Genomic DNA, 23,522 nt, shown 5'->3' on the forward strand with positions numbered 1-23,522 from the left:
CACTGTTTTGAGGTAGTCCTCGTCAAGGAATGGACGCAGCTGTCGAATCAGCCAAAGCTGATAGAAAGCACTCCTGGCCATAGCTTCCACCTGAGATACCAGGGTGAGGCCTGGGTCCAGGAGTACTCTCGAGCTCCGTATCTGCTCCTACTGTGGTAGTATTCAGCACAGGAAGATCTAACTCATCTCTCAGATTCTGAACTAATGCAATGAGCGCCTTCATCTTGCTTGGATTCAGCTTCAATTTCTTATCCCTCATCCAGCCCATTACTGCCTGTAGGCAGGCATTTAGGGAATGAATGCCATTTCCTGAAGATGAAGATGAAAAGGATAAGCAGATTTGGGTGTTATCAGCATACTGATAACACCCAGCACCAAATCTCCTGATGACCTCACCCAGCGGTTTCATGTAGATATTAAAAAGCACTGGTGAGAGAATTGAGCCCTGTGGGGGACTAAGTGTTATGCTGATGACACTGAAATATATTTGACCATACAAGCATCAGCAGGAAATGGCTTTACCTCCCTAAATGCCTGAGTATTTTACCAGCCCAATGGTAATGGGCTGGATGAGGGAAAACAAACTGAAGTTGAATCTAAAGAAGATAGAAATACTCATTGAGGGAGGTCATAGCTTAGGAAATGCTAAGAGCTACCTGTTTTGAATGGGGTTACACTCCCCCTGAAAGAACAGGTATGTAGTCTGGGATTACTTTTGGACCCAAACCTCTCCCTGATATCTCAGGTTGAGGCAGTGACCAGGAGTGTTTTCTATTAGGTTTGACTGATATGTCAGCTATGTTTATTTCTTGAGATAAATGATCTTAAAACAGTGTTGCATATATGCTGATAACATCCAAGTTTGACTACTACAATACACTCTACATTGGGCTGCATTTGTACATAGTCCAGAAACTGCAACTAGTACAGAATGTGGCAGCCAGGTCTTTGGGGCTACCCAAAGAGACCACCTTACACCTATCAAAAACAATTACACCGGCTGCCAATAGGTTTCCAGGTAAAATACAATGTGCTGGGTTATTACCCATAAAGCCCTAAATACAACAAATATTTATAGACCACTTTTCCACGAAAGTTCCCAAAGCAGTTGGGAACAGCTTGGCTCCAAGGTAGGACATTTTCTTCTTCATGAACCCCACCACCTATTTAGATCATTGGGAGAGGTCCAGTTGTGGTTATCACTGGCTCATTTGATGGCAACACAAAACCAGGCCTTCTTTAGGGTTGGTCTAGTACTCTGGAACACACTCTCAAACAAAATCAGAACCTCTCCATCTCTGACTGTTTGTAAGCAACATCTGAAAACATACCTCATGCTTTTAGTTCATAATGTTGTATTGATAGTTATTTTAAATGACCAGCCCACTTTTGGGAGTCGCACGGCTCCTGGCAGTTAACCTTGTTCAATCCCCCTCCCCTTAAGCGAGGTTAATGGAGCAATCACTCTGTTAACCTTGGGTTTTTTTATCGTGTCGCCGCAGCGCGCGGCGACACATGAGGAGACCCCCATTGGGAGGCTGCAAGCAGCCTCCTGGGCTCAGGGGTCTCTCCAGGATGCCCCACTCACTCGCGTGAGGCATCCTGGAACTTCCGGAGGCTGCACAGCCCCCAATTCCTGCAGCCCCCGCTGGCTCCATGAGGGAGCTGGTAGTCATGTGGGAGGCTGATTCGGCCACCCAGGGCTGCTTTTTCATCATCTGCTCTCCCCACAGACCCGGAAGAAGCTCTTCTCACCGATAGGGCTTATGTCTGCTACAGATTAGAACCAGTACACACTCTTAGCTCATTTTCAGGAGTCCTGTTTTAAGAAGTGGTAGAAATAACTACCATCTTGTACCACTATTTGTAATAAGGAAAAAAAAGATAAAGTTACTAATGAGCTAAATTACCCCTTCCTTTTTGTTCTTTACAAGAAGTGGCAGGAAGTGGAAGCGTGAGCTCATCTGCTTTTTTACATTTCTAGTAACATGCAAAGTTGCCCTCAGGAGGTTTTGGCTCATTGAGGTTCTCCAATTGTTTTGGGACATGACCATTGCTTTACCCTGTTCCCTGGCCTCAGAATTTTCACACCTCAGATTGTAATTACTACAACAGAATTGACAATCCCACCCCTGTTGTTTCTACTATACCACACAGGTTTCTCCTCCACATTTTAATATGTCTTATAAAAGTGTGCTACACTGTTATGCAATTCATCGTTGTGGTGATTAGATGGACTTTTAAACAAAGGTAACATTTTCAGAGAGTTATTAACTGTGATTCTTTTATCCTAAAGCTTGAAGCAGTATTTATGGTACCCTTGTGCTTTCTAGTTCAGTTAATGTAACACGGGAAAGGTAAAGCATCTCAAATTCCACAGTATTCCTTCTTTTTTAAAAAAAAAAAAAAAGTTGGGTTCTTTGGTGTGCAACTTGATTAAAGCACAGTGAGAAGGTCATTGCCCAAACTTTATCTTCCACACAGTTTCCCACAGCATGTATTCCTCACAGGGAACATTTTCTCAGCTCAGGTTATTTCCAGAAATGTTCTCAAACCAAAAGAACAGTCCTTGCAGTAAAACATTTCATTCCCACTTTTTATCCTTTATCTCACAGTCCTCTGTTGACAGCACTTATGTTTCTTCGATTGACTGGGCCAAGAACAACAGAATTAATGATGTTGTCTCTTTGTGAGTGCATTATGGTTTCTTTTTTTCCCTTCTGACCTTTCAAACATGGGAATCTTTTGTTTGTAATATTTCTTAAGGACGAGGAAAAACTGTTTACATTGTTGCTGACAGTTTCAAGCTTAATCCTACACTGTGTACATGTAAAAGGTGACCATAACAGTTGTGAGAACTTTTCCATGTCTTTTCTATTGGTGCATGCTGCCCACATTTGGAAATATCAGAAAGATAGCTATGTACCTCAGTCTTCTGATCCATACTTACTGAGTAGTCATTTCCATTTATTTCATTGAGATTTACTCCCTGTAAAAGTATACATGGAATTAATGCTGTATCAATTTTTCATGCTCAGACTTTTTTTTTTGAAGCAAAGGTAGATGTTTCAAGTTGGGGGGGGGGGAATCCCGTGAACAACAACTACGGTGGTGGTTTTTCCTCATTGTCTTTACACATTTTTGAAATCTGAATATATTTTATTCATTCATTCATTTGATTTATAGATATCATTAAAAGCCAGGCTAAAGAGATGGGTCTTTAAGGCTCTCCTTAAGGCCTCCAAAGAACTGGTGTTGCAGTGCTAGATTTAGGATTTCTTTCTTCTTACTAGGGATGGGTCCGGACCGGTCCGGAGGCCATTCTAAAGGCCTCCAGACTGTCCGAACTGGTCCGGACCTGGCCGGTTCGGTTCGCATGGTGGGGGTTCCTTTAAGGGCGGGGGAGGGTTTACTTACCCCTCCCGCTGCTTTCCCCCCTCCAGCGCTTGTATTTCTTGTAATAATTGGGGCGGCAGGATACCTCCCTGCCGCCCCTTCTCCCTCTTCAATGCAAAAGGCTCCAGCAAGCCTTTTGCACACACGCACGTCGCACGCGAGATTCACGTCTCCCCGATGAGACGTGAAGCTTGCACGCGATGTGCGCGTGCGCAAAAGGCTTGCTAGAGCCTTTTGCATTGAAGAGGGAGAAGGGGCGGCAGGGGGGTATCCTGCCGCCCCAATTATTACAAGAAATACGAGCGCTGGAGTGGGAAAAGCGGCGGGAGGGGTAAGTAAACCCTCCCCTGCCCTTAAAGGAACCCACCCCACAGTACCGGACCACAGCTCTGCGGATCTGTGCACACCCCTACTTCTTACTGACTAATCCCAGCCAATCAGGGATTATGTAGCACTTTTCAGTCATGCAAATCACATATTTTTTGTACACATTATTTGCATTGTTGAAAAAGGATGATGCAATTCTGTTACAGCACAACACAGTCAATCATGTAGGGGTGTGCGAGCTGGTCCATGTTTGAATGGCACTGGGCCTGATTCATACTGAACAGGCTTGAAACTCTATCCGGTGAGGATTCCCCATTACCAGTAAATGGGGGGCTTCCCTAAATGTAAAGTGGGTGGGAGGGGAGAAAAAGCACCTTAAAAGTGCCACTGCTGGGAGGGTGGTGGCTGCCCCCACCCCTGCCATTCTCCCCCTGAGTAGCCTGGGCCAGTTCGGGCTTAGTCCAGGTCCCGTTCGGGCCTTTGCGCAGGCATGGAGATCACTAAAATGGCCTCTGTGCACATGTAGATGCTATTTTAGTGACCTCCATGCCTGCGCAGAGGCCTGAAGCAAGCCCAGACCATGTCTGAACCAGCCCAGGCAACTCAGGAAGAGGCCAGTGGGGGTGGGAGGGACCTGCCTCCACACCCCTCCTGAGTCCTGCATTGGCGGCCACTCCCCTGCAGCCAGAAGCGGTGGCACTTTTAAGGTACTTTCTTACTTCCTGCCCACCAACTCTACTTTTAGGGATGTGCCCCTGCCCCCCCCCCCCGCCCTTTACTGGTAAAAGAGAATCCTCACCGGATTTCCCCTTTACCAGTAGAGCTCTGCGCCCTTTCGAACTGACTTGGTTCGAACTCAAATCAGGTCTGGTTTGACAGTGCATGGAACCGGACCAGGCTGGGTCAGCTCGAATCCAGTTTGGATTCAAGCCCAACCGGCTTTGCTGGTTTTGTGCACATCCCTATAATTATGTTTGGCTACCAAATGATGTATGTCATTAAGAGGCCTTCATGTTGCTCTCATTCTGAATGAGGAAGAAAGAGGGAGTAAGTCCGTTGTGAGGCCACTGAGCTTACACTCTCTGTCTTGTCATGCAACACTGTTTGTGTTAGAGAGCTTGAGGCACTGGGGAGATTTCTTTATCTACCTCAGCAGCAGAAGTGCACAGCTAAGGGAATTAATGTTGTCTGGAGACATAGAGTTAAAGTTCCAAGTAAGTAGTTTATTTAGGAAATCATCAAAGATAGATAAGACTTACATGCCTACCTGGTTGCTAGCTACATACAAGGAGAGGAGGGAACGGAGAAGAGGGAAGTTCTATCTATCTATCTATCTATCTATCTATCTATCTATCTATCTATCATATTTGTATACCGCCCCAAACTTTCATCTCTGGGCGGTGTACAATAACAGGTTTTTCAGGTGAGAGAATGAAACCTGAGAGTGTAATAAAGGGGAATCAGATTAGAGAAAGTATGGTGAGGGGGGAGTGCTCTTCCTGGCTGTCTCTACTCCTAATGCCTCTAGTGGTCAATAGGGTTGCTGGTGCTAAGACTCGATGCTATCAGGAGCTGCATCTCTAACAATATTAAGGCTATACTCATGATCATTCCCAGGGCAGGGAGGGAGGGAGAGAAGGCAGGGAGGGACCTACCTTTTCCCCAGACAATCGTCCATGGCCTCTTTGGCCTGCCATGGCACACTCACATGATTTATTCTGCTCCTGTGCAGCATAAGATCTCCGGAGGCCAGAACTCATTTTCTCAGCCTCTAGGAACCCCAAAATTCCCTGCACCACAAGCGTGGTGCTCTGGGAGATTCCCCGGGAGTCGGGCATTCTAGGCGCTGGTGTTGGCTAAAGGCTGGGTTAGAAGTTGGGCTGTCCTTGATTTAGCCTTATATTACTCACTATCGTTTTACCCACACAACAACACTACCCGAGTCTCCAGTTTCCTGTTCATATTACATGTCAGCTTGTGACCTCTCTCCATCTATGCCTATTTTGTTCCTCTAATGTTGGCCATAAATCCTCTGAGCAGGGTTGTGTCACAATGTCACAAGCACAAGTCATTTATTGTTGTGACTAAAGAAATGTTAATTGGTAGAAAGGCCAGGGAAAAATAAAGCTTTAAAAAGGGGGGAAATGTAAAGTGAGGCTTTCTATCATCCCTTGTGGAATTGTGTGGGTCCTGACTGGTTTCACATACAAATGCAGGATAATATTTTTCACTATCTGACTTTCCTTTTCACTCAGGCCTTTAGCCAAAGGATGGCTGTCCTGATTTCCTTTTAGTCTGGATTTGTAGCTGTACAGGTGGACATTGTTAATAATGGTACTGCTATTTGCAGTTCTGCATATCCACAGTCGGGGATTAGGCACCTGACCTCAATATCCTTGGATACAAAATGATTAAAACCCACATATCCGTGGCTTCGAGGTGGCCAGAAATGACCTCCGAGGTTGCTTTTTGCCACCATTTTGAGGACAGGAGCCATTTTGTGGCTCATTTAAAAAAATTCTGTGATTTTTTTTTTTTTTGTGGGGAAATGGCAAATTTTGGACTTTGCAGGGGACATTGCAGTACAGCTGGAGGAGACCTGGGTGCTTTTATTCCTTCACCATTTTTTGCTGGGTTTTTGCCCTTTTCACCAGCCTTCAGAAACTTAACCTCCCCATTCCCATTGCCACAATGCCTTGTTACCCACAGTCTGTTATCCGTTATTGTAGAAGAGTACGGAGCCCCCACGAGTAAAGAAGTCTGCCTGTACTGGTTAGTTTGTAGTTAGATTCTTTTAATGACAGTAGCTGACATGTTGAGGAAAATTACTCAAAGTAATCCCATTAACATTAAGAGGATAAATCAGGCAATGCCTAAATTGTCTTTCTAATTTAAATGAGACTATTCTGAATAATTTTCCTCATAATGTCAGCCAATTTATATTTGATTGTTTTAAATTCATTCATTTATTTGTTGTTCACCACCCTGGGATCCCAGGATGAAGGCTGATATACAAATGTATATAAAAGATAGATAGTTAGATAGATAGATAGATAGATAGATAGATAGATAGATAGATAAAGGCAAAGTGTGCCATCAAGTCGACATCAACTCCTGGCAACCACAGAGCCCTGTGGTTGTCTTTGGTAGAATGTAGGAGGGGTTTACCATTGCCATCTCCCACGTAGTATTAGATTATGCCTTTCAGCATCTTTCCTATATCGCTGCTGCCCAATATAAGTGTTTCCCATAGTCTGGGAAACACACCAGCGGGGATTTGAATCGGAAACCTCTGACTTGCTAATCAAGTCATTTCCCTGCTGTGCCATTAAGTGGCTACTAGATAGATAGATATATTTCCAATATTAAATTTTTTAAAAGTGGGTACTCTTAAATGCAGAATTAAAGCTGATCATATCATTTCAGGTTTGACCATTAAAAGCAAAGAAGTGCAAAACTGAACAACTTTAGATTTCAGGAAATCAAACTTGGGTTCCTGTGCCATGAGTTAAGAAAATAAATTGATATCTTGAAAAAGCTAAGAGAACATATGCTTAATAGTCTTGAGAAACTTAGACATGAGAAAATAAAAACAACAACAGCAGCAGCAGCAGCAGAAGGAATAGAACTGCCCAATGGAAGCAACTTCAAGAACTTGGAAGAGAAAGAACATTACAGATTCGTGGGCATTCTCGAGGCTGATAACATTGCACACACTGAAGTTAAAAGAAAAATTGGAAGTGAATACATTAGGAGAGTTAGAAAAGCCCAAAAGTCCAAACTCAATGGTGGAAAGTGAAACACCATACAAGCCATAAACACCTGGACCCAGGCAGAGCTAGAGATGCTAGATCGTAAGATCAGGAAAATAATGACCATCAGTCATGCTCTGCACCCCCACAGTGATATAGATAGGCTATACCTTCCTCACAACTCAGGTGGAAGAGGAATGCTGCATGTCCATCAAACAGTAGAGGAGGGGGGAAACAACAGAGGAGGGGGAAAGAGGCCTTGAATAATATATCAAGGACAGTGAAGAAGATGCACTTCGAACGAGAAACTATTCAACAGCACCAATGAAACAAAGCAGGTCTACAAGAAAGAACAAGTCAAGAACCGAGCAGAAAAATGGAAAAAGAAGCCACTGCATGGTCAATATTAGCACAATATAAGTGGAAAATCAGACATCACCAAGACCTGGCAATGGCTTAAGAATGGCAACTTGAAGAAAGAAACAGAGGTTTAATACTGGCTGCACAAGAACAGGCACTAAGAACAAATGCAATAAGAGTAAAAGTCGAAAAATCAACCACAAACAGCAAGTGCTGCCTTTGTAAAGAAGCAGATGAAACAGTGGACCACCTAATCAGCTGCTGTAAAAAGATCACACAGACTGATCTTTGTCAAAGGCATGACAAGGTAGCAGGGAAGATACACTCGGACATCTGCAAAAATCCAAGCTACCTGTAGCCAAAAATTGGTAGGATCATAAAATTGAAAAGGATGTAGAAAATGAAGACACAAAAATATTATGGGACTTCTGACTACAAACAGACAAACATCTGCCACACAATATACCAGATATAACTGTAGTGGAGAAGAAAGAAAAACAAGTGAAAATAATCGACATAGTAATACCAGGGGATAGCAGAATAGAAGAAAAAGAAATAGAAAAAATCACCAAATACAAAGATCTACAAATTGAAATTGAAAGGCTGTGGCAGAAGAAGACCAAAATAATCCCAGTAGTAATTGGTGACGGTGCCCTAGGTGCAATTCCAAAAGAACTTGTAGAGCACCTCAACACCATAGGGGCCACAGAGAAGAGCTGGTCTTGTGGTAGCAAGCATGACTTGTTCCCTTAGCTAAGCAGGTTCCACCCTGGTTGCATTTGAATTGGAGACCACATGTTAGCACAGTAAGGTTTCCCCCTTAGGGGATGGAGCCACTCTGGGAAGAGCAGAAGGTTTCAAGTTCCCTCCATGGAATCTCCAAGATATGGTTGAGAGAGATTCCTGCCTGAAACCATGGAGAAGCCACTGCCAGTCTGTGTAGACAACACTGAGCTAGATAGACCAATGGTCTGACTCAGTATATGGCAGCTTCCTATGTTCCTAAATCACCATCAGCCAATTACAAAAAGCAACTTTACTGGGAACAGCCTCTATTTTGCAGCGATATCTATAATAATAACAACAATATTGATAATAAATATTGGGAAGGACTTGATGTCTGGATAAAACAAAGCAGTCAATAACACCAGTCTGACTGTGTAAACACGAAATAATAATAATAATGGTACATTTTATATCTTGTGGAGACAAAATAGAAAACAAATTATATAGCTTTAAGCTATTATTTAATTTAATAACATCTGGACTTAAATATGGCACTCAATTTACACATGCTTTATGGCTCTAAAATGTCATATCAGTTTTGAAAGCTCGTATTGCAGTTCAAACTAGATGCCTAACCAGGGTGGGGCAGGCAGGGCACGTGCCCTAGGTGCCAGTTGCATGGGGGCATGCAAAGTGCTTGCCATGCCCCACTCTTTGCCCCTAACCACCACAATTTTAAAAAATTGTTTAAAGTTTTTTTAAAAAATCCCGCTGGCCTTCAATTCCAGGGGGCACTGCTCACTGCTGCTGCTGCGACTCCCCAAAGTGTGACTTGCGAGTCACACGCAAGAACTCAGAGTCTGGGGTCAGGCAGGCGCTCTCCCATTGGCTGCGGAGAGTGTGCGCAGCACCTCCCGCTACTAGGTGCCGCCCCCCCCCCCAGCGAGCAGCACTTGCTGATTATTTCCAAGGAGCATTTGCTGCCTGAAAGCATCTATTCCCCTTTCTCTCCCTCCAGAGAGGGAGAGAAAGGGAGAATAGACGCTTTCAGGCAGCAAGCCTGCCTGAAATGAGAGACCGAAGAGCTCGTCTCGGGCTCTAAGGAGCTCAAAGCCACGCCCTTTTGTATGTGATGTCAAAGGGGGCGTGGCCTTGAGCTCCTTAGAGCCCTGCGAGCTCTTTGCTCTCTCATTTCAGGCAGGCTTGCTTCCTGAAAGCGTCTATTCTCCCTTTCTCTCCCTCTCTGGAGGGAGAGAAAGGGGAATAGATGCTTTCAGGCAGCAAATGCTCCTTGGAAATAATCGGCAAGTGCTGCTCTCTGGGGGGGGCTCCTAGTAGCCTGGGTGGGGGAGGGGTCTTTTGGGCCAGAACTGGCCGGAACCAGGCACATGCTCTACTTGCGGCCAAGAAGGGGGGAAGGGGTGGCAGGGGGTACGTTGCCACCCCATGGGCCATGGCTAGCTTTCTTTTATTAAATAAAAATGGAGCGCTGTTCTACCAAGAATGGGGGAAGAGGTGGTAGCTATCTCCCTTATACACCTCTTAAAATCGTCAAAATGCAGGTAGAAAACCAAGGGTCTGTTCTGTTTTGCAGTCCTTGGCTCCAGTTTGCATGCAATCCATTACTTTGAAATTGCCTGCCTGCCTGATTTTGCAAGTAGGTGTGCCAGCATTTTGGTTTGGTTTGTTGAGAGGAAAAAATCCAAAGGGTACCCATACATTTATTTTAGTTGCATTTGGTTTTGCAAGGAACAATGCAATTTAAAGGGGAGGGGATCAGGGAGAGACAGAGGGAAAGCTCCAAACATAGGAGGTGATGATGATTTTGAATGAGCAGTGCAAAATCCTGGGATGCTTTTTATATTCGTCTTGCAGTTTCCATGTTAAACATGGGGAAGGTTAATTTGAACCCCCTCCCTTTCCCGCAAACATATGACATAAAAGAGTTGGGATGAAATGATGCTGGGGAAAGAGGGTAGGGAGATGTGTACAATGATCTCGGGAATGTGGAGGGGGGAAGGAAGGGGTCGTTTTCTCAAACTTTCTCCTTCATGTAATTTCTTGCTTCCCTCTTTTCAAATAAGGGGAATATCTGTGCAACAGAATAAAAAGAGAGAGAGAGAATTCTGTCATTTTTATGTTTTTTAAAAAGTAAAAGCTTTATTGATGATGGTGGGTTTATAGTAGTAGTCTTGGAGATTAGCTTGAATACTTGGGATGTTTTTTTCCCTCCCAAGGTGGCTTAATCAGATCAGACTCCAGTCACTGGTTTGAGTCAACTTCCTTTCTATTTAAGTGTGTTGGAAATGGACATTGGGGATAAATAATTGCCGTGGGGGTGGTGGTTTTGATTATTAATTTTTAAGTATAACTAAATTGAATTACATTAAATTAAATCTTTTTAAAGATTGAGAAATGCGCATAGAGCTTCCTGATAGTCTAGACTAGGGCACCTCAAACTTTGTTCCCCAGATGTTGTCGGACTACAACTCCCATCATCCCCAGAAACAATGGCAAAAGACAGTGGATGATGGGAACTGTAGTGCAATAGCAGATTCAGGGGTGGGAAACCACAGTGGAAGCAGTGGAAATCTCTCTCCACTCTTTTTAGTTCCTTTGTACTGGCAAGGCTTTCAACTTGATTTTCTCTTGATTTTTCACCTATGCAAGTGTATATTTGAGGTTTCTATGGGGAAATGCATTATTGTTCAGAAATGAAAGCTAGTTTTAAATGTTTTGGCAGTGTGAGCTAATATTATGGTAAAAGACAAGTTTTCTGAAAGATGCGTGTCAGATATTTGGATGCAGCAGGGGGCACAATTTCAGTGCTTGCCCTAGGCACCATTTTCCCTAAGTTATGCCCCTGGTTCAAACTTAAGACTCCTGTGTCAATCGTTAAGGGAAGGATTTGGTCTGATTTGTAATTCCTTGCTTTTTGAATTTTCTTTGCCTTTTGAATTCAAGCATTTTATTACATAAATTCATGGAGTTCTCAGTATCAGATTGATTTTGTATTAGTTCAGGACTTTCTAATTGCATAATCACAATTATTTTATATATCTCCCATCTTTCAAGGTACTCACACCAATCAGGAAGTAGTTTAAAATAACACCATTTTAAATAAATAATGTAATTGGAAAAGGAATAAAAATACATTAAACAAAAATAATAATAGTTTTTAAGTTATCACAGGTTTAGGGCAAGGGCTGAACTGAATTCATTTCCTACACACATGATGAAACATCATATTCCTCAGAAAAATATACTGCAATTATAAACCTCTATGGACCAACCTTATCATTTCTTCTCTTGATTTCCACTTATTTTCTATGAAACTGGATAACTGGAAGTTTCTTGGGGAAAGGGGGTACATAAACATATGGCAAAATAATCAAAATCAAGAAGTTGTGTGAGGGCAGAATTCATGGAGAATAAAAATGCTGATTATGTTTATATTTGCAACTTTGGAACCAAGTATGCCAAAGTGCATTCAGCAAGCTTCAGAGTGCCATATGAAATTAACAAGTTTTGTTGTTTTTCTTATGCAAATGAGAACCCTGAGGCACTGAAAAGGTAAATTGCAAATAAGTTATGGTCAGTTTACCAGTGAAACTAAATAACTCTTCAAAGAATGATTTTCTGGGACTTAATTATGATAGTACACTTTCTATAGTTTCTCTTTAAATGGTATATGCCCTACTAACAATTTGCAGTTATTGCGATGTTTAAAATATCCAGTTGTGTTTTTCATTATTGTGTACACATCATCTTGAGTAAGTCTCCAGGGAGGTGTATAAATCATGTCCTTGCCTTGATTTCTTGCACAATGCCTCCAGTTCTGGGATCATTTCAGAGGCCATAATGCAATGTTACTGGAACTGAGGTTGGGCATTCCCAGTGGTATTTTTTGACAATTTTTTCTTTAAAGAGCAGATCCCCAAGCTAATTCACAATCTGCTTTGGAAAGTCCCTTTAGCTTCAAAAGCATTTTGCAATATGCAATAATCCCTAGAGGGGGTGATCAGGATCACATCCTTTCGCCCTCTATCTCGGGATAGGAACATTTCTCTGTTCTTTTCATTTTTATAGTCCATCTTGCCAAAACTTAAACAGAATTTTAAAAATTAATTATGGAATTGGAGTATGCACTGTTTGCTATAGCCTTCAGTTAATTCAATTCATTTGTGTATTTCTCCTGGCATGTGCGTTAATAAAACAATGCAAAAAAGCAATGTTGATGTCAAGATTCTTTTTGCACAGTGTTTTACTATGTAAGATTTCACTCCTCCACATTGGTACAACACTATACAAAATAATCTTGATAACAATTTACAATTACTACTACTACTACTACTACTATAACTACTACTATTATTATTTTAAACTACACATGTTTTACTAGTACTAGTATATTTGCAAATTTCAATTTATGAAAAATGTGTACATTACTAGTAGTATTTACTAGTACAGTTTGAGATTCCCTTATCTGGACTGCTTGGGACCAGAAGTGTTCCAGATTTTGGATTTCCCCCCAGATTTTGGAATATTTGCATAATGAGATATCTTGGGCTTGCGATCCAAGTCTAAACATGAAAGGTTACTGTATTTTATTTTTTTAGGTCCAACAGAGCAAGCACCAGACTGAGCAGGGAGTGGAGGAGAGGGGCTTTCCCTTTCCCCTCTTGCGCCAAAGCGAGAACATCAAAAACATTAAAAAGCTTCACAATAAAAATAGAGCTGAAACTAGAGAGAATTACAGACAAAACCCCTGTCACTAACAGCTTTCTGAAATAAGTAAGTTTTGACTGCATGTTTAAAAGCAGCAAAATTGGGAATCTGCAAGCGAGTGAGACTTTTGTTGTTGTTGTTGTTGTTGTTACGGGGCACACCGTGGTGGTTTCTGGATTTTAGAGCATGCCAGATTTCGGATGTCTGGATAAGGGCAACCTGTAGTAAATTACAATTGGTAATGTTTGTGTCAAGGGATAAGACATAGATAAACTCTGGGATCTGGAAGCTATGACAAATTGTGCATGCACATTTCTTTGTACTGGTGGCGCCTGTAGAATCCAAGGGAAAGAGCTGTGATATGCAAGGACAAGGCAGTGGAGTGGAATCAGGAATATTAATAGTTTAATGAAATAGATATTATGTACAGAGAGGCAAGTGCAGACTGCTTTTCAGTGCCCTTGCTGCTGGCTGTTTGTTAGCCCCACCTCTACACTACGACTGGAATACAAGTAACTAAAGCCCCATTCAAAAGCTGGCCTGGATCAAGAAACTGATTAACTTAAAAGACCATAGGCCAGTAGGTGCAACACTGATGAGTCTTCTCTGAATATTCATGTCTAGAGAAATGAACACCTGAATAAATCTTTGGAAGCTTTTGTCCAAGAAACACGTCACAAACCAATTTCAGATCTCTGTCCTTAGAGCTGGGCTCTAAGCTGCTGCAATTGTTCAGATCTAGGAGCTTTTGTGTTTGGAAATTTTCTCAACAGATAATCTCCTGGGATGATTGCCCTAAGGCATGAGGCAAAAATGGATATGGAATAACAGTGGTGGCTCATCACCTTTTGTTGCTTGAGTTAAAAGACCAGGAACAGTCTCTGTTCCATATGACATATCCCCCTCACCATCCCCATCCCCTGGGGTGCAACCAGTGCTGACACTGCCATGCCCCCACTGGCCCTGCCCCACTTCCCTCACCAGTCTCACCTTGCCCTTCATGAGCCGCAGCGCCGCCTCTCTTCCGTCTTCTCAGCCTCACCTTCCAAGGCTGGTTGTTGCTCCAAGCAGTAGCACATCCAGCAGCTTCACCCACCAGCCCCTCCTCCTCCTCCTCACTTCACTGCTGCAGCACCCGCTGCCTCCCTCTCTCTCACCCGCTGTCTTTCTCCTCCATTACTCAGCTTGTCCACTTTGTCTCCTTGTTTCAGCATTGCAGTGGGAGAGAGAAAGAGGGAGAACAAGAATGCTGGTGTTGCAGCAGTGTAACAGGAACAAAGAGCAGCTGGTGAGCGAAGCTTCTGGATGCACTGCTTGCCCGCACAGCAAGCCCTGGAAGGTGACGCTGGTGAAGGGGAAGCAGGGCATCATTGGGCCAGAGAGATGGGCCTTGGGGCTGGTGAGACAAGTGGGGCATGGGGCTAGTGCAGGGATGGGGGTGAGGCAGAAAGCCAAGAGATGGAGCAGCAGTAGTGCAGATGAGACAGGGGCAGTAGGCAGGTGGGGTGACACCGGCAGCAGGGCAATGTGCTCATGCTCATCACACCATCACACACTCGCCACCTGAGGCTGAGGCAGCCTCACCGATATACAACTTGTTTTAACCTACTGCTAGCTTTGGGTCAAATGACAGAATATTGAACTAGAGAACCATTAGCCTAAACCAATTAGCATATTCATATATGGAAGAAAATCATATACTTTATACTCAGGTGGTTCTTTGCTTCTTTGATGTGTAGCTTTTTGGATTTTGCTATACATAGACCATATAGCCGCCTGGCATAAGCTATGCATACACACACACACACACACACACACACACACACGGCTCTCAATGATGCTGCTGCTTTCTAAAAAATATCTTGAATTGGTTAATATTTCCTTTTCTAAACAAATATGGTTAGACAAGAAAAAGATATGATGTTTAGAGAGATTTCTTGTGGGTTCCACTCTTGCAAAGTCTTCTAGGTCATGTGTTTGCTTTTTTAAACATTTGGTAAATGGAATAAGTGTCATGGAAATGGACCCAGTCCATCTGGAATTAGCAGATTCTTCTCTGTTCAATTATCCGTGCATTCTGAACCAGCTCATTTGTGTAAGTATTTTTATTTTCTTTAAGCATAAATATTGGAAAGCCATCAGGCAGAGAATGGAAGAGAGGTAAGTTTGTTTCTGGTTCCACTACAAGGAGGGGAAGCGCCAGCTGCCTTGTTTGCTCTTTGTTGTGATAGATACAGCAGATCCCATCTTAGAAAGGCCTTCTATTTCTGCTCACTTACTTTGTTTCTCTCAAAGATGCAGAAAGTGATTTCTCAAACTTTCTACCTCCTGAGAATTCTTTCCGCATTGACTTGCATGTGAGATACCACGTCTTTTCAAAGACTTTCAAGAAGTGTTTCCTAGTCTGTGCACGGTTCATGTATTGTGCTTACTAGTCCTTAAGGAGTCACCATAGCCATGAAGAAACTGAAACTCACCAAATTCGCTGCAAAACACAGTAACCACCTTAGCACATAATACCAAACCAGAGGCAAATGAGCCAGAGGTTCCATTTTGTGGTTATCTGAATGTGTGAAACCACCGTTTCATCACAGAAGCAACCCAAGGTTTTTGAACCAAAACCATAATCTGAACCTTCGGTTTGTAGTGAGCTTTGCTGCTCCAACCTGAAGTTTGAAGATGGCATTGTGTTGTCTGAATGATGCCACCACATAATTTGGGATATGTGCTGTGGGTGCTTCCAAAACCATAGAGAGGGCATCTTTGTACCTGCCGCCCTTCTTGCTGGCTGCCTCTCTGAGCACTTGCCCCTCCTCCTGCTGTCTTCACACTCCTCCAGTTGTTGCCCAGCAGCAGGGATGCCACATTGCCACAACCCAAGCTTCAAAGATTGTAAAAGGGAAAAGCCATATTGCAGGATGCCTGCTCTTTACCGTCTCTCATGTCCCCACCTTTGACAATCTGCAGAAAAAGAGGATGGGGTGAAAAGACAGGCACTTTGTGGAGAGGTCTCCACAAATCAAGTGATGAAGAAGTATTTGCACAAACACATGGAGTCCCAGTGGCACCAAAAACCAGGCAACCCAATTGTTACCCAACAAAGGTAACACATGCCAGAGGAGTGATACCCGGGGTCTGGGTTAAAAGGCAGCCCTTGGAATTCTTGAGTGATTCTGCTTTAATTTTTTGTACAAAATAAATAAAGGGGAAGGGGGGGCTAGACCCTTCCCTTTGGGTGCAAGCATCAAGTCTCTGGCATTCCTCATGAGAAGAACCATTTTGGAGTCCATCGGGATGCTGCATTAAGGGCTGGATTGCTAATAATGTCTGATGATACCCCTTCTCCCAAGGACTGCTCTCTCATGGAAGTGGCAGGCCATAGAAACATGCATGTGGGCTGGAGGGCTTTTGCTGCCCAGCCCCATTGCTTGATCCACTCAAGTCCCAGAGAAGATCGTACACCAGCAGCCTTCCAGGTCACAGTGACTGGCAGACAGCAGGAGTGAAAGTGCTCATTCTGGCAGTCTGGTCATTCCTTGGCACATATGCATGTTAATTTTTGCCCAGTATGACCACCCTGCTTGCCAAGGATGACTGAAAATAGGGGCTCCCCTCACCCACAATTCCCCACGTCTGCCAATCTGCATACGCCACATTGCCAGTCCCAGCCCAGGAATTTTGAATGTGTACTAGGAATCATCCCTGACACTGCGAGTCACAGCCCACAGGAAAATGGCTGGACACATGGAACAGCCCAGACTCCTTGTGAATCTGCTGGGTTGAGTGTGGAGGGGAAGGCAAGGTGTATGAGTTATATTTTTAAACAGATATACCGAAGGTTCCACATCAGTGGGGCCCCCTATAGTTGGATGGCTTAACTAATGAGGCCATAGTCCTATGAAGACCTGAAGCTTATAAAGCCTCTGGCCCACTGCATTGGACTAGCCCTCTCAAGAGAGGTCTAATCCCTGGCCAGCAAGCCAACAGGGGGACAGGAACATATTGGGGGTTCCTAGACTGCTTTGACTGTGTTAATGGAACTGGCCCAGGGGTGTTTGGTCAGTACCCCAATGTTTGGGCTTTGTGGGATTCTTAAAGGGGGTAATCTCCACCAGTTTTAATTTGTGCAAATGTTTGGACTCAAGAAATGACTGGATTGAGACAAAGTTATAGTTTAAAAATTAAAAAGAATGTATTTGAGGGAGGGGGGATACAGGAAGAGAATTGTGTGATTAAAGCAATAAAAATTCATTGATTGATTGATTAAGTGCCATCACGTCGGTGTCGACTCTTAGCGACCACATAGATAGATTCTCTCCAGGATGATCTGTCTTCAACTTGTCCTTTAATGTCTCTCAGTGGTGCATTCATTGCTGTCGTAATCAAGTCCATCCACTTTGCTGCTGGTCGTCCTCTTCTTCTCTTTCCTTCAACTTTCCCCAGCATGATGGACTTCTCAAGGGAGCTGGATCTTCGCATAATGTGTCCAAAGTATGATAGGTTGAGTCTGGTCATTTGTGCCTTGAGTGAAAATTCTGGATTGATTTGTTCTATGATCCATTTGTTTGTTTTCCCTGCTGTCCATGGTATCCTCAAAAGTCTTCTCCAGCACCAAAGTTCAAAAGCACCAGTGCTTTTTCTCTTTTTCTTTTTCTATCTTGAGAGAGAATGATAGGGGGTAGCTCCGAACTAAGAAAGAGATAGTTGAGAGCCCAAGACTGAGGCAAGTGTTCACCTTCACTGGATCTGGACAATGGGACTTCTGGGCTGCAGAATCTTGCTCCTCAGCACGGCAGGGAAGCAGGAGAGCTGTGGGGATTAGTAGAGGGAGAGGAGCCCACGAGAAGCGATTCTCCGTGGGTCCAGCATCCTATGCGTGTGAGTCAAGCTGGGTGGATTGGCACAAGGACTGATCCAGTTAGTGATTTCAGGCCCTAGGTAGTTGATAACAAGGATGGGCTCTCCAGTAAGCCTATCAATAATTTCAATGGGTACACCTCTAGGTCTATGTCATTGACTCATATTCTTTGTAATGGGGAGACCATTGCCTCACTGGCTTATCCTGCTTGGCATAATCATCTTGTTAGCATGTTGTTATCTCCTGTGAAAGTTGTGAGGGGAGTGAGGTGGTTCACTCTAAGTTTAGAGTGGCCTTGGATACCAGTTGACTCGCTATAGTTAACTCTTGAGTCCACTTAGCTGGGATTCCCACATAGGAGGAGGGGGTGCATCTGATTCCTACTCCAATTTGCTTTATTTGCAGCCAAATCTAGGGGTGACTAGCCGATTGCCAACTAACCCCTGCTAACTAAGCAAAGAGGCATCTTTCAAAATGGTGATTTTCCTTATATTTAGGAGGGGGAGAACAACTGGCCCTATCCAACCCCAGCACAGCATCCCTCCAGTGGCTGTTGCTGGTATCTGCCTTATGTTTCTTTTTAGATTGTGAGCCCTTTAGGGACAGGGGACCACCTTCTTGATGTATTGTTTATTTTTCTATGTAAACTGCTTTGAGAACTTTGGTTGACAAGTGGTATATAAATATTGTAGTAGTAGTAGTAGAAGTAAGTGACCTGTCCCTATGTGTACTATTAACTGAGAGCTCACATTACGGTACAGCTCCTGTGCATATCCAAAGTGCAATCTCCAAGCCTGGAGATGCAACTGCAAACAGGGAGGCTCCTGGGATCTGGGCAGAATAAGCGCAGCTGACAACATCCCCACCCCACCCCGTTGATGGCCCAGCACTCTGGAGCTGCCACCTTTAAAGATGGAGCTTTGTAAACTTTTGAGAGTGCACTTTACGGTCCTGTCAATAAGCAGGTAAAGCCAAATACTATCCGAATCTCCTTGCACACATCTGTTTAGTCTCTAGCAGGTAATTCACAGGCATCTGTGAATTCTAATCTTATGTGTAAGTGTGGGTGAAGTCAGTGTGTGTGAGGTTTGTGTAAAGGTGGGAAAGTTTTAGTATCAAGAGGAAAAGTTTAGTAGGGAAGTTTGTTTGTTCGAAAAGGGGTAGCACATTTCTCTTGCCAGGGCTAGAGATATAGTGTTTTAGCCTTTAACTAAGCATACTAACAAAAATACTAACCAACTACTATCATAAGTTCACTTTAAATGAATATATGAGTGAACTAACAAATACTAAAACATTTCTAATAACTACTCACACTTTTAAGGTAACTTACAAAATATTAGGCTTCTCCCACACCTGTGCGAGGGAGAATTCTTCTATAAAATAAGGCAAAACTGCTGTGTGTGTGTGTGTGTGTGTGTGTGTGTGTGTGTGTGTGTGTAATCGTAACTAAAGAAGCACGCAGATATTCTTAATAGCAATCAATAATAAACTAAGGCAAAATTCTAAAATTATTAAAAGCAATAAATGAGAAAACAAATCAATTGAAAAGCACATGGCTAGCCAATGTAGCTACAAAGCAAAATAATACAATACAAGGTCGGGGAAAGTGGTGAACTATACAAAAATAATACTGAATTGTCCATAGTGGGGGATCTCCAGTGGAAGAGGAGTTCCAGCTGCAGGGATACACTGAAAAATAGTTCAGACAAGCAGTTCTTGAGGGGGCAGAGAGGGGCAAAAAGGGACTTTGGCATCTTCAGGAGTGGCGGCTATGTGTAGCATGTAGTCCTGGCCAACTCCATCAGGTAGATTTGCTTGCCTGACTAGCAGCACCGACTTGTGTCTCTCGGCAATTCACAGGAACAAAACAGCAAAAAGGAACTTCCAGAGACGCAGCACGAACACTCCGTCCCTCCACCTGGCAGGGTGGTAATGTCACCAGCAGCCAAAAACGCAGGCATACAGGTCTCCCAGGCAACAGTGGAGCATGTCTTGGAGAGGAGCTGGTTATCCCTGCCCCAAGATGGCTACTCCAGCTTACACTCAGCAAGGAAGCTCCTGGACAACGGCTGGCAAATGGCTTGCTTCAGCATCCCTTCTCTCATCACTGGATTTGTTGTTGGAACTGAGGCGTTAGGCATGCGGAAATGCATCTGACTTAAACTTAACTTGTAACACCTCCCATGCCTAAGCACCTAGGTGGGGGTGGCCCAAAACTTGTTGCACACCCGCATGCAAGCCAAAACCAAACCAAAACCAGGGACTCTGAACTTGGATTGAAACAACATGCAAACAGGGTGAATAGGGTAAAAACAATTCACCTTAGCTGGACCTTGGATGTGACCTCGGCTGAGCAGAAAGAAGGAGTGGCTCCTCTGCCCTGAAACTGGAGGTTGCTTGACTCAGGTTGGAAGACTGTCTGCAAGACAATTCCCAGATTCAAGAATTAACCTCAGGTTCATCAACTCACAGTTTCCCATTATGCCCCAAAGGGCCCAGTAGTTCCTTAGCAGAAAACAGCTACATATTGTAAAGAGAAAAGACATAAAGTTGGACAAGCTGTCATACAGGGAATCCTGTCCATATTTACTATTCTTGCTATGAAGAAAGTTATGATAGTCTTCTGAAGAACCCCAGGAATATCATTTGGGATGAAAGCCCCATTCAGACATTATGTTGTACAAATGACACTTATCAAATGTGTAGCAGATGTCTGAATGACTGTAGCCCTATTTACACATTATGTTCAACACTCATACAACAAGTATACAGTGCAGACAGGTACAGATCTGTACACAGGTACAATTATTCACACATTATATTGTACATGTAAGGTATTAAAGGGGCACAGGAGTGTCCCTTTTGTCAAGGCAAGCAGCAAAAAAAAAAAGATTCTGCCATTATATGCTTCAAAATTATATTGCTTATAAATATGACAACTGTTGAGTCAATAACTTGAAACTCTGTGTGTGTGTGTGATCTTCTTGTTGAGGTCTACAAAGGTGCTTAATTTCAAGATCTAATTTTTTTAAAAAATGCCACAGCTACAGCTGGTTTTGGCAGGTGCTAAAAATTGACACTTTGGTCCTTAGGAACATAGGAACATAGGAAGCTGCCATATACTGAGTCAGACCATAGGTCCATCTAGCTCACTATTGTCTACACAGACTGGCAGCAGCTTCTTCTTCTTGGAACCTTCTGCTCTTCCCAGAGCGGATCCATCCCCTGAGGGAATATCATACAGTGCTCACACATCAAGTCTCCCATTCATACGCAACCAGGGTGGACCCTATTTAGCTAAGGGGACAAGTCATGCTTGCTACCACAAGACCAGCTCTCCTTTTTCATCCAAATTTTATCCAGGCATATCAGATATTTCTTTCAAATTTCAATCAAAATGACTAATATAATCTGTTACGGCTTGTCTTGGAAGGCAATCCTTTGTTGGTTTGGTGAAATTTTGACCAGTGGTTCAAAAGTTATTAAGTTTTTTCTGCCCCATTAAAGTCTATGGAGCTATGAATCCCGCTCTTCCTGCAAGGAGCCCAGAGTGGTGTACATGAATTTGAATATGACAATATGACAAATATTATATACCACTTTTCAACAAAGGTTCCCTAAGTGGTGTGTGTGTGTTTGTGTGTGTGCACGCACACACACACACACACACACACACACACACACACACACACACACAAAGTAGCTAGCCCAGGCACAGAACATCTGTGCCTCCGGCCAGCCCACCCAATGTCACTGTCTTTCCCTCTCTCCCCACCCTCTGGCCCGGCCCTGCACTTTCTGGATGTCGGGCCAGCTGGAAAGCCAGCCCGCCACCTCTTCCTGCCTGCCCACCAACTCCTGGCAGCGGTTGCCTCCTCCCGGCAGCCGGGCCGGGCCAGCCCAGCCCGCTGCTGCCTCCAGCTCCTACCACTGCCTTCTCCTCCCAGCAGCCGGTCTGGCCCACCGCTGCCTCCTGCTCATGCTGGTGGCTGGGCCGGCCCACTACTGCCTCATGCTCATCCCGGCAGCCAGCCTGGCCAACCGCCATGTCCTCTGGCCGCCATTACTATTTTCTCCCCCATCCCCGTCACTATCCTATCCAGCAGCTGCTCGCGAATTCTCGCGAGAGCTGCCACACATGGGATTAGTGACGGGTATGTGTTATATATCTATATCTATATCTATATCTATATCTATATCTATATCTATATCTATATCTATATCTATATCTATATCCCACCCTCCAATACACTACTGCTTGGGGCAGCTCACAACAATTTTATATATATATATATATATACATACACGTGTGTGTGTGTGTGTACACACACACACACACACACACACACTAAAAGTAATAAAATTAACCAAATAGAGTAAATATGTTAAAAGTCAGGTTAAAAAGCACAAATTCAAATTAAAAGTTATTTTTAAAGCTAAAAACTGAAAATTATACAAAATAAAAACTAAAGAACCTACCAGAAATAACCAAAGATGGAGCATTAAAAAGCTTCCTTAAAAAGGTGTGTCTTTAGTTGCTCCTTGTCTCCAAAGGGCTCACAATCTAAAAAAGAAATATAAGATAGACACCAGCAACAAACATTGTAGAGATGCTGTGCTGGGGATGGGTCGGGCCAGCTGCTCTCCCCCTGCTAAATAAAGAAAACCACCACTTTAAAAAGTTGCCTCTTTGCTCAGTTAGCAGGGAAATGTTTATCTTCACAACAACCCTGTGAGGTAAGTTAGGCTGAGAGTAAGTTAGGCACAAAGTCATCTAGTGAGTTTCATTATTAAATGGGGATTTGAACATCCTAGGCCTAGTTCAACACTATTTCAACACATTTGGTTTTCCTGGTCCAAGTTCAACATAAGAATATAAGAACAGCCCTGCTGGATCAGGAACAAGGCCCATCTAGTCCAGCATCCTGTTTCACACAGTGGCCCATGAGATGCCTCTGTGGAGCCCACAGGCAAGAGGTATGTGCATGCCCTCTCTCCTGCTGTTGCTCCCCTAACCACTTTATCACATTGGTTCTACAACAACATTATCATGCAGAATATCCTACAACTGTTTCAGAAATATATGAAATATAATGCAATTCACTGTGTTATACTCTACTCTACTCTACTCTGTTCATAAGAAACAACACTGAATGTGACCTTGGAGAGAGTATTGGATTGCCAACACTGTAATGATAAATTTCCTTTTCACAAATCATGGAAACTAATTAGTTAAGGATCCTACCAGATTAAGACCAGAGTTAAGGCTTTCATTTTGACTCAAGCTCCATAAAGCAGGGAAAGTGAAACCTAAGGATGATGCCTTAACAGATGTGCCACGTGATCTGTAATGATGTTGTGCAATATCACCA

The 23,522-nt window shown here is 43.4% G+C and overlaps 1 protein-coding gene across 2 annotated transcripts in view; it reads left to right on the forward strand.

Annotated features, from left to right (window-relative positions):
- LOC128340271 (uncharacterized) overlaps positions 1–21,013 on the forward strand; it is a 35,033-nt gene extending 14,020 nt beyond the window's left edge. For both annotated transcript variants that reach the window (XR_008313560.1, XM_053285227.1), the window contains one exon: positions 20,011–21,013. Coding sequence is in view for 1 of the 2 variants with exons in the window: in XM_053285227.1 (XP_053141202.1) it covers positions 20,011–20,279 (269 nt within the window). In the remaining variant the exon portion in view is untranslated. The remainder of the gene's footprint in view (positions 1–20,010) is intronic.
- Positions 21,014–23,522: the final 2,509 nt, after the last annotated feature.

Source organism: Hemicordylus capensis, chromosome 1, assembly GCF_027244095.1.
Source record: "Hemicordylus capensis ecotype Gifberg chromosome 1, rHemCap1.1.pri, whole genome shotgun sequence".
Lineage (NCBI taxonomy): Eukaryota > Metazoa > Chordata > Lepidosauria > Squamata > Cordylidae > Hemicordylus > Hemicordylus capensis.